Below are 11,835 nucleotides of genomic sequence, written 5' to 3' on the forward strand. Positions count from 1 at the left end.
TTTCCAAATGAAAGCAGTAGTCACTATTTATTGAAATGTACATTTTGCATATCCATGTCATGTAAACTTTACAACACAACAGAATTAACGCTACAAAAGAAATGGAGTGACAAAATGAAATCTTTTTGAAGAAAGTGTTATTTATGATTTCTATTTAGATATTTTTGTTAGGCTTCGTGTACAGTCAGCTTTATTCCGGATGCCAATGTTAGCAAGCAAACATGTGATCAGGACCTTAAGGAATGTTGCTAATGACAAATCATAAAAGAATAAATGAAGACTACAGTCCAGAAGTATTTACAGTCTCTTTAGGTCTTCTTTCCTTTCTCACCGTACTACAATGTGTACGTAAAACACAGCACCGCCATAAAAAGCATCCATATCAAAACCAGGACGTAAAAATAATGAAATAAAGCAAACATGGCAGGAAATGTTTCCCTTTATAAACCGTAAGATTTATTCCACACAGAACTCTGCAGCCAGGACGCCATCATCTTGGAATTGAGTAAACGGGGCAGGGCTGTGTTGCGATGTTGCAAAGCTAAAAATGCATGGTATTGTGTGAAAGGGGACAAAGCGCAGCAGGAGGGAAAGCGTGAGAAGTTTTCTGCTCACATGGCGTCCATCTGTGGCGAGTCGGGGCTGAGTTCGCACAGGTAGAAAAGGGTCTCCTCGCTGGCCTCCGCCTCCGTCAGAGGTTCCAGGCGGATGAGGGAGCTGCGACCGAGCCGCTTACGTTCCACGCCGCCATCCAGCAGGTCCGAGGGGGGTTCCGGCCCCGTGGAGGCGGTGGAGGTGGAGGGGGGCAGCTGTGTGCCGCTGCCTCCGCCCAGGTCCACCTCAGCGGGGCCCACGCAGCCGTCCAGGAAGGCCAGCAGGGGGCAGGAGGTGTACTGGATTAACTGCTTGTCTAATCAAATACAGCAAAGAAGATTCAAATATGGCACCCAATTAATGATGACTGCAGCTGGTACTTTCTATTTGAGTACTAATCCATCCCAAAATATGCTGAATGGGCGACATGTCGGGTGAGTATGCTACACTAGATGTTTTCATCTTCCAGGAATTGTGTACAGTCTTGCAACGCGGGGCCGTGCATTATCATGTCATCAATGGAATCAAATGTGTTGTGGGGTGACAGTGAGGTTATGCTAATAGTGAGGTTATGCTAATAGTGAGGTTATGCTAATAGTCAGGTTATGCTAATAGTCAGGTTATGCTAATAGTCAGGTTATGCTAATAGTGAGGTTATGCTATAGTGAGGTTATGCTACAGTCAGGTTATGCTATAGTCAGGTTATGCTAATAGTGAGGTTATGCTAATAGTGAGGTTATGCTAATAGTGAGGTTATGCTAATAGTGAGGTTAAGCTACAGTGAGGTTATGCTACAGTGAGGTTAAGCTATAGTGAGGTTAAGCTATAGTGAGGTTATGCTAATAGTGAGGTTATGCTAATAGTGAGGTTATGCTACAGTGAGGTTATGCTACAGTGAGGTTATGCTAATAGTGAGGTTATGCTAATAGTGAGGTTATGCTAATAGTGAGGTTAAGCTACAGTGAGGTTATGCTACAGTGAGGTTATGCTATAGTGAGGTTATGCTATAGTGAGGTTATGCTACAGTGAGGTTATGCTACAGTGAGGTTATGCTAATAGTGAGGTTATGCTATAGTGAGGTTATGCTACAGTGAGGTTATGCTAATAGTGAGGTTATGCTATGGGCAGCAAACAAGGTAAACGGTGCGGCAAATTTATAGCTAAATCCTGATCTGGTGACATATCCTTTACTTCAAAACTACTATTACTATTATAACAATAACTTTTTTTGGCAGGAGCCAATCACAAGCTTTCAGTGCACTCACAACGTGCTTGTCTGACCCACTGATAAGTCTGACGCATGGTGTCATCTTCCTCTGAAAATTTAACTCATCACACAGTAACTTAACACTCAAAGATATGTCTGAGAAATACGACATTGAAATGAAAAAGACCCCCCCCCTTAAAAAACTGAAAGTTTTTTCCATAATACATTGTGTCTGAGCAAAGCATTCCTTGGGACAATGCAAAGACGTTAGCCTCCCTCTGGTGGACAAAGACAGCATTACAGCGCCATCCATCCATTGACTATGCTGATTGTCCTCCAATGATATGCTTTGCTCAAACAAAATGCATTTGTGAAAACTCTACAATGTTTTTTTTATCCTGTTTAAACTCGTATCAGTACATGTTTGTGTATTTATGAGGTATACATTTTGAGTGTTAAGTTGCTGTGTGATGAGTTGTAAGATGACAACATGAGTCAGACGGTCATATTGAGTAAGGACCTCGTGCAATTTTCAATTGGTTTTTCACAGCTCATGATTGGCTCTGCAATTCACGGGTATTGTTTGGTTGTGGTAACTAACCAATACCCACCAACACCAACTTGGTCATTTTAGAGTCATTCTGGGTGAAAATGTGTCATTTGCATGGTCCATCAAAAGTTTGACATCCTTCATATCTTTCATTCCAGTCTGAAATTTCATTTCCGCCCTTCAAGCGCCATGAGGCGTTCAGGCGCACTCGTAATTGTGAGTTAGGTGCTAATTGTTTTTCATTTTTAAATCACCTAGTCCCTATCATGATTGGCGAACGTTCGCACTCACCCGCGTTGTCTTCCAGCTGCTTGCAGCGGTTCAGCTGTGCTTGGCCTTCTTTGGACGCCACGTTCTCCTGAAAACAGACATTTGAGTTACATGACAACAGAGCATAACATTCTAAATATTCCAAGTTCAAATATTCAGAAAAAACTCAAATGTTTTCCAGACTGCTAATTGGTGACACCATGATGCCTTCAATGTCCAGATACTGTACACAATCACAGTGGTTTATGCTGCATGCTCATTCCAAAAAGGGTAACCTACGTATTATGCTCATTCTTCAACCCTTTGTATTGAGATGTGGACTCCTATAGAGCAGCTACACACAATAACCAGCACAGAAAGCTTTCTAGATCTTTTAGAATCCGCACCTATGCCAGCTGTGTTTCCTTGGATTTGCAAAACGTGGTTAACGGATCATTGTGACAGGCCTACTTGTCTTGATGAAACTCCTTTGAGATGTTGGCTATGTGGTATTACTTATTGTTAGTAGTATATTGTTCAGTATTATTGTCCTGTTGAAAGTCTGAGGTCCCAGAAGTCCCAGTCTGAGGTCAAGTGTGGTGTGGAGCAGGTTTTCATCCCAGAAGTGGAAGATAGATGAAAAAAAATGAATGCAGGAATGTACACACACATCCAAGGGGTCGCTTGGACAACAATGGACCCCGCCTCTCACCCGAAGACAGCTGGGATAGGCTCCAGCATGTCTGTGACCCTCGTGAGGATAAGCGGTAGAAAATGCAATTCCTTCACAGTTGTTCAATGGGATTCAGGTCTGGGCTATCCCAGCTGTCTTGGGGCGAGAGGCGGGGTACACCCTGGACTGGTGGCCAGCCAATCACAGGGCACATATAGACAAACAACCATTCACACTCACATTCATACCTATGGACAATTTGGAGTGGCCAATTAACCTAGCATGTTTTTGGAATGTGGGAGGAAACCAGAGTACTGGAAAAAAAAACACGCATGCACGGGGAGAACATGCAAACGCCACACAGAGATGGCCGAGGGTGGAATCGAACTAGGGTCTCCTAGCTGTGAGGCCTGCACGCTAACCACTAGATCACCGTGCAGCCTATTATTAGTCAAAAGTATTGAAATTCAAGTCATATGTAGTAGTCTGGTCACTAGGTCAGTTATAACTGCTCATCATGACATAATGGAGTCTCCTCCCAAGTTCTCCTCCCATTTTGTGTGGAAGTGCTAAGTTTTCAGCTTTTTAATTTGTCCGTTTTCCGTCACTCATATGCCGCGATGCATCGTCATTTCTTCTTTTTTTAATTAAAAATATGTTTGCAAACATGTCGAAAAAATTTTTTCATGTTGTCATTATGGGATGTTGTGTACAACTTTGAGGAGAACATTTTTTTTGCATTTTGGAATAAGGCTGTGACATAGAAAGTGTGTAAGAGGTGAAGTACTGTGACTACTTTCTGAGTGTACTATATGCAGTAAGCATAGTGTACATGTCATTTTACCTCCAAGGCATCCACGCCAAATTGTTTCCCATAAAGCATGGCCTGAAAATCCTCCAGACTGCAGTCAATGCTGTCCAGATAGTCCATCAGATCCATCCTGACAATACACCAGGCATGACATGAAGGGGTGTGTCCACAGTCAAAATAAACTGCTGACAGACATGCATGCACACATGCAAACACACACACACACACACCATCTTCTGTACATTGCTGATCTCACACAGCAACCAAACACTGACAGTAACAGTGGAACCTTGGTTAGTGTATTAATTACTACGATTACTTAATTACTGGTAAGTGTTCATTGAGTCTTTTTATTCATCATTTATATCCATCTAGAATTATTTTACGCATGTAAAACTATAAAAACAGGTTTTCTGTTAACATTTTTGAGAGTTGACTGCTGATGACATCATAGATGGGCTACGTAGCTTGCTATTTTGTCAGCAAGTTATGCTAACAAGGGCCTAATAAAAGGCCTAATAAAAACCTGTAATGAAAATAGATTACATTAAAAAGACAGTTGGACTCATGCAGTGCATTAACAAGACATGTGACATATTATACGTACGCAAACGGAGGCCGAACAGCACACTAAAAAAAGTCATCAATAATGCCGCGTCCATAAAAGACCCTAAATATGCTTGTCACGCTCCTTAAAAATGTTTTAAATTCTGTTGACCACAGTATGCAGTACTGTACGGTACATGCCGTTACACAACATCATGCCTTGTCAAAGCATCTTCCTGCTACATGATGTTGATATATGCAATTTTACTATATGTAAATAATAACAGCATGCCACTGTCAACTTACTTGCCCAGCAGGTTGATGTTCTGTGAAAAAGCGCCATTCTCCTTCAGTATGGAGTCCATCAACTTGACGGGGTCTTCCAGACTCAGGCCTGAAGGTTTATTGAGCTGAAGAGCGCTGCTGGTTGCTCTGCCGCTGTCCAACATGTTGTTCCTCGGCTCTTCCACCTGCTCGGCCTCGTCTGTGCTCGTTGTGCTGGCCTCCGCCTCGACAGCCACCACGGGGCAGGGGTCCACTTGAACTATTTCCACATCCCTGAGAGTGAAGTGTCAAACACTTGCATCTTATCGCACAGTTTTTATCCAGTGGTTGCTTTCATGCTGGGATGTCATCGAATCAGGACGGGACTGCTGTTGTGGTACGTCAGTGCCACGTTCCAACAGATACACGTCACAGTGTTTACAACATTTCCTCTTTAATTAAAACAGAAAAAAAACATAATTTGGGGAAAAAAATTAAACAGATTTCCTAGGGCCCGAAATAGTCATATCCAGCCAAGTAGTACAAAAACTAAACCAAGCCAAGACTAAACCAATCAATCCAGTGTCGTGATTTTTATGAATACACTGATCCTTCACCCTCCTCACAAAGTCAGCAGTGTGAACCACTGCACTCAAAGGGCGCAGAGAAGACTGATATGATTATGTTCAAACAGTCACGTTCATGAAAGCACCATTGACTCACCCTGGCTCGTTGGTTCTGGGAGACCAGTCTGTGACCTCGGTTTCGTTCTCTGTCAGGTCACAGATGATAACATCGTCTTTCACGCTATTCAGACTGCTGACGGGTGACTGAAAAGGTCAGAGATTGCAGAACTTCAACTTCAACATCACTTGGGCACCCCAACAGAAAAATGACATCAATATTTCGTAGATCTCCCTCACGCTTCTGATGGCTTCCAAGGAGGGTTTTGTTAGTCGTTACTGACCTGTTCCACACACACTTCATCGTAGATCTCATGAATATATTTGGGCTTCTTTCCATTGCTGTTCATGAGAATTGGCCTGCCAAAAACATTGATGATCAGCTCTTACAGTATAGATACCATATTTTCTGGACTATAAGTCGCTTCGGAGTATAAGTCGCACAAGGCCAGAAATGCATAATAGGTAGAAAAAAAAACATACATAAGCCGCACTTGGAGTATAAGTCGCATTTTTTGCAGGTTATTTATTTTACAAACTACTTGACCAAAAACGACATTACGTCCTATTGGAAGGCAAGTTCTAACAATTAAAAAATAGAGAACAGACTGAGTAGATGTAAGCTATGCTAACACAATGGTTATTCAGCTACACAAAAAATAAACATGAACAGAAAACGTGTCCAGTGTTTATGTAACATAAACAGTTTTTTTTAATTTATAAGTCGCTCTGGAGTATAAGTCGCAGGAACAGCCAACCTATGAAAAAAAGTGTGGAAAATAGTCCGGAAAATACGGTATATATACGTACATACATACAGTATCCAGTTTCACATTTCAACACTGACCTTTTGCGTTTTAAATTCAAGATGTGGTTGTTCTGTACCAATGTAACGATGAAATGGATGAGCTACAAAACAAAAGGGAGGGTTACAGAGTGTTAGAAACATAGGTAGTAGAGTTACTTTATACTTCCCAACTGACCTTCTTGATAAGTTGTTGCTGGTGGGCGTGCTTCTGTCTCAGATCCGAGATCTCTGTCCACAACGCTTCATTCTCCCTAAAGCATACGGTGAGTTAGCTTGCATTTATTGTACATTTCTAAGAAATGTGAACTGTCAAATTCTTCAGGTACAATATTGAGAAAAGCAACAAGCATGGATATGACAACAAAAATGCTAGCCAGACTGAATGAAATACCTTGAACTCATTTGCTACCAATAGGGTGGTCTAATTTTTTTTTTAATGTTCAAATCTCACCTCTAAATGTGTTAGGATATCAATAAAAACTAAAGGAGAAAAGTTTATATTTACATGTTGACATCTCAATGACCGAGGTAGACTACCGCATTACCCAGTAATAATCGAGTTTTGACCTGGAAAATATCAGGAAAGATGGATATGGTCGGCCGTATTGCAGTAGAAAATAGATGGACGAATTAAAATGCATAAAAAAGTTTTTAATATTATTTTTAAGTCATTTCTGTGATGTTTACTTTAAAATGTTAGCAAAAATAAATTTTTATTGTGGTAAGAAATGCTTGAGAGCCAGATACAGTCATCAAAAGAGCCCTACCTGGCTCCCGAGCCATAGGTTCCCTACCTCTGATCTAAGCAATAATGCGATTGAACTGTTGTCACTCATATTTACTATTTAGGTCACATATTCTGCATCATAATAAGAAACAATAACAATGAATATTAAACGAATTAATGTAAAACTATAGTAATATTGCCAAATGCAGGAAGTTCTGAGCCATCCCAAACTTCTTTCAGGGCTCACTTCCAAACCTCGTTATCTGAAACTTTGGCATGGTTTAACACGAGAATACAACATTCTAACTACATTAATATGGCTATATAGTCCAAGAACACAATATTCTATGTGCCTTGAAGAATTGAGGGGGATGGCTTTTGAAAAATGGCAGGGATTGAATGAGTTAATGAAATGCAAGGATAGTGATACAGTTATATAAAGATATTCAAAAAAATAGTGTTTTCTCCGACAGCACCCGCTCTGCCAAGAAGTTCAAGTTCATTTTACTTGACTTTTTATACAGTGCCAGGTTACAATAATGTAAAAATAGCATCCATATAGAACAGGTCTATAAATTAGTTTGTAAAGCCAATGAAATACAGTGGAATCTTGGTTAGCATCATAAATCCATTTCACAAAGTCTGACTCTAACCAAATATAATTTTATATGATTTTAGATGTTACTTGCTATTTGAAACAGTGCTATGAAAAAGTTTCGGAACAACCATTGATTTATGAAGGACAGCCAGTGTCGAGGAGAGCAGTCTGTGTCGCTCTGTCCCCGCCCCCGACTGCTGAACACCAGTCACTCATTGGCTGATCCGGGCATGCACCGCAGTCTCACAAAGAAACGCAGCTTTCTGATATCATGTTTTAATTGTTCCGAAATACAAATATTTAAAAAATATTTGTTCAAATGAATTATTGGTTAAAAAGTAGTTATTTGTGCCGTTACGAATACCGTATTCGGGTTCGGCTCAACCCCAAATGCACACTTGTTGTGATTGGATCGTCTACAGTCAGCGTGTGTGCATTGTGTTTGTGAACCCCGCCCCCCCCAAAAAAGCCATAAACTGAGGAGATATCGTGTGTTTGACTTCCCAGAGGCTGCACCAACCTCTTCAGTGTTGCCAGCCTGACATCAATGTTCTCCTGCTTGCTGTGAACACTCTGAACAGTCGCCAAGATCTTCGACAGGTCTCCTTGTCGGATCGTATTCTCCTCAGGCCGAGTGTTAGAGACCTGGAAGACAGAATTTGTTGAGTAAAAACAAACTGAACATAATTGTTTAATGGCTAAAACCTCAATACAGTACATGCCCATTTATATTTGGGGCATGTACAGTATAGGCCAAAAGTTTGGACATGCACAATATAATATGACAAAACATTCCACTCAGTAACCCTGACAAGGCACACCTGTGAAGATCATTGAGACAACACCAGGGCTTTGCAGAGCTATCAAAAAATTATAAGACATAAAATAATGTAAAAATCTAAAATATAAGCTATATTTAGGGCTGCACGATGGACGAGCGGTTAGCATGTTGGCCACACATGTTGGAATGACGAGACCAACATTCATTCATTTGCTACCGCTTCCTCACGAGGGTCGCTGGAGCCTATACCAGCTGTCTTTGGGCAAGAGGCGGGGTACACCCTGGACTGGTGGCCAGCCAATCACAGGGCACATATAGACAAACAACCATTCACACTCACATTCATACCTATGGACAATTTGGAGTGGCCAATTAACCTAGCATGTTTTTGGAATGTGGGAGGAAACCGGAGTACCCGGAGAAAACCCACGCATGCACGGGGAGAACATGCAAACTCCACACAGAGATGGCCGAGGGTGGAATTGAACCCTGGTCTCCTAGCTGTGAGGTCTGCGCGCTACCCTCTAGACCGCCGTGCTGCCCAAGAGACCAACATTGAGTATTTGAATAAGACGATCATGAACAGTGGAACTTCACCTTCCGCTTGATGTTTTCCAGAAGGTCATCCTGTCCTTGTTGGAAAAAAGCATGCTGAAACTCCACAGGGCCGTCTCTCTCCTGCTTGACAATGCCTTGCTCGGGGTGCATCACTTTACGGAATCCATCTGCAGGAATTATGATGTGTACAATTAATGACAGGTCTGGTATTATTGACGGCTGTGCAAGGTACATTGCCTAGAGAAAGTATTGCTGCCCTTGTCTAATACATTTGTGTTGATGAGTTCAGCTTGCTGATTATTAACATTACCACATGGGGGCTGTGACATTCGGCTTTGCAAGCAGTTTTCCCCCCCTCCTTAATTTTGCTACGTTACCTGGCATTACTCCTTACGAGGCTCCACTCTTTTGTTTCTTCCGGGCTCTCAACAAAGGCAGTCGCATCTTTCCCCTCTCTTCTCCCTTATCTTCCCTGCTTTGCTTCTATGTCTCGTTTTAGTTCTGTATCATGCTTTTAAAAGCCTCTCTCCGCAATGCTCTTTAAATCTGAATCACGGAATTGATTGACTGGTCTCTCCATGCATTTGACAAGATCTTCTCAATGAGAAGCTCGGTCACCAACGGGTGCATGATGGACAGTTGGGGGAAGTGGAAGGTCATGTGTCTGGCAAGTCGCCTTTCCGTGGAGGACATTGAAGACGTTTACTTATCCGTTTGGATTATGCACTGCCCTGGTGTATCGCAGAATTCGGAACACAGAAGCAGCTGCCTGTCATGATTGATACGGTGGGTAAAGTTAGCACTTGGACCGTGATATGAATCACAACAAGGAAAACATCTTGAAGTTTTCGACTTTGCAAAGGCAAATGATTCAACTGAGAGACCACGCATTTGCACTCACACCCCCTCCTCATCCAACACCTTCACCGCTATAATTTAATTTATCATGTGATTAATTGAGTTAGTTATCGCGAGGCATTTTTTCTTCTGAACAGTAACTCTAAGCACGTTTCAATCAAACCCCTTTGGAAAATGTGTAAAAAAAATGAATACTTTCCAGATGGACTGTATGTCCATATGAATACAAGTCAAAGTAAAAGGAACATGTTTACACTGTCTCAAAATATGAAATATAATTCCAGTGTACAGTGGACTCTATAAATTCAAAACGCCCCATTTTCCAACCAGACTTCTGGAAAACTGCACTTAGAAAGTTGCACCAGACTTTGTTTATACAAGCGTCATTCTATATGATGTTACTTCAGACATCACCTCATGAAACTATATGTGATTTGTTATGTTGTTTTCGTGATGTCATGGATGGGTTTTTGACTAATTCCTGACACATGTCTCCAACAGGCTGCTCAGTACAAGATGGCTGAATGGTGCTATTCACCATTTAGTCAAATGTCATTCAGACCATGTACAAGTGCAGACTTACACATGTTGAGCTGCCTGATGAAGCTGGCCATGTTGTTGTGCTTGAAGAACTTGGGGAGAATCTCCTTGGCAAAGCGCTGCTCATCCAGCACCAGGAAACTATTGCCCTCCTAAAAAAACAAAGCAGATGCATCATGATTCTCCTGATATCAGTTATTATAATAAATGTCACAAGGAACTCAGGTCACAAGGGTGTTTTGGGACTGGATATCCTTAATGGCTACTCATTGTGCAAGTTTGGCTAGCAGCTAAAGCCAAATGAGATTAACGTTGAACAATTTTACAAGAATTTTGCGAGTGAACATATTAATAAAGGCCCGAATGCAAATAGCAACGGCTAAGTTGACACAAGGCTCATCAGCGTCACTGATGGCTGGTTTGTGTTAGCTTCTCTGGCATGCAAATGTTATGTCCACGTTTCGCATTACCTGACTCCAACATATAAGTTCATTGGTGTCCGCATCTTCCACCAGCGTCCACAGCTTGGTGAGGAAACCTGGGACGTTCGAGTTGTGTTTCATCTCAAAAGCACAGAAACATTGACAAGCAATCCGCGACGTTTTCTCTGGTTTCGAATGCTAACAGTCACAGCAATGTGTCTGATGTTGTGGATACTCATACAACTTCCGGTTGCAGTGGTCGCCGCTGATTGGCCAAACACTTGTTTTACGTAACTCCCCTCGCTCACGTGGAGTCCCTCAGTTTTTGTAGTAGTGATGAATATGTGCCTTTCCACCTTTTTAGTGCTTATTTTCAATTTTACAATGGCAGTTGCGTGACCTGTTTATGACCTGTTTCATCCAAACATTCTATTTGTGATAAATACTTTTAATCTGAAAATATGCTGCAGTTGTTTCCTGTATATTGGTCGAATTTGCCCCTGGTTTTAACGAAGGTGTTGCGTATATTGGCTTACTCACTTCTGAGTAGTTTAATCAACTACAATGATCGAAGTACATTATAATCAAAATGCAAGTGGTACACACAATATATCTTTCTAGCTTTCGACATTGAAAGAATTGAGTTATGTGTGGAAGGGATGCCTGTGAGAACAAAATGGGTATTTATTTTTTGTAAATATTACCGCGGAACTCAAAGGTCCGTCTGAGGTTTCCTCAGAAGAGTTAGTTTGTGCAACGCTAGTGTGTTTCTAATTACAATTAAACTACTAGTTTCATCACCAGCGACACAACTAGGCCTAAATTAAGACCCGAAGTGATGGAGTGGCAGCTACAAAAGTTGTTTTTTCAGTATTGAAGAAGGCGTTTTCTACGTTCCACACAAAGGTTAGTAATAACTGAATATACTTTAACCCTAAATACTAACATCAGACCTATGTAAAGATG

At 41.4% G+C, this 11,835-nt stretch overlaps 1 protein-coding gene across 1 annotated transcript; it reads right to left on the bottom strand.

Moving 5' to 3' along the window:
- Positions 1-11,129, bottom strand: hsf2 (heat shock transcription factor 2). The gene is made up of 12 exons (XM_058083194.2): positions 10,918-11,129; positions 10,491-10,599; positions 9,089-9,216; positions 8,231-8,355; positions 6,561-6,636; positions 6,425-6,486; positions 5,862-5,937; positions 5,618-5,724; positions 4,937-5,188; positions 4,118-4,214; positions 2,643-2,709; positions 1-910 (listed from the first exon to the last, which is right to left on the bottom strand). The coding sequence occupies exons 1-12, from the start codon at positions 11,008-11,010 to the stop codon at positions 612-614; spliced, it is 1,491 nt and encodes a 496-aa protein (XP_057939177.2). The 5' UTR covers positions 11,011-11,129; the 3' UTR covers positions 1-611.
- Between the last annotated feature and the right edge of the window lie 706 nt (positions 11,130-11,835).

Source organism: Doryrhamphus excisus, linkage group LG11 (genome assembly GCF_037039965.1).
Source record: "Doryrhamphus excisus strain RoL-2023G ecotype Guam linkage group LG11, RoL_Dexc_Guam_v1.1, whole genome shotgun sequence".
In the NCBI taxonomy this organism is placed as follows: domain Eukaryota; kingdom Metazoa; phylum Chordata; class Actinopteri; order Syngnathiformes; family Syngnathidae; genus Doryrhamphus; species Doryrhamphus excisus.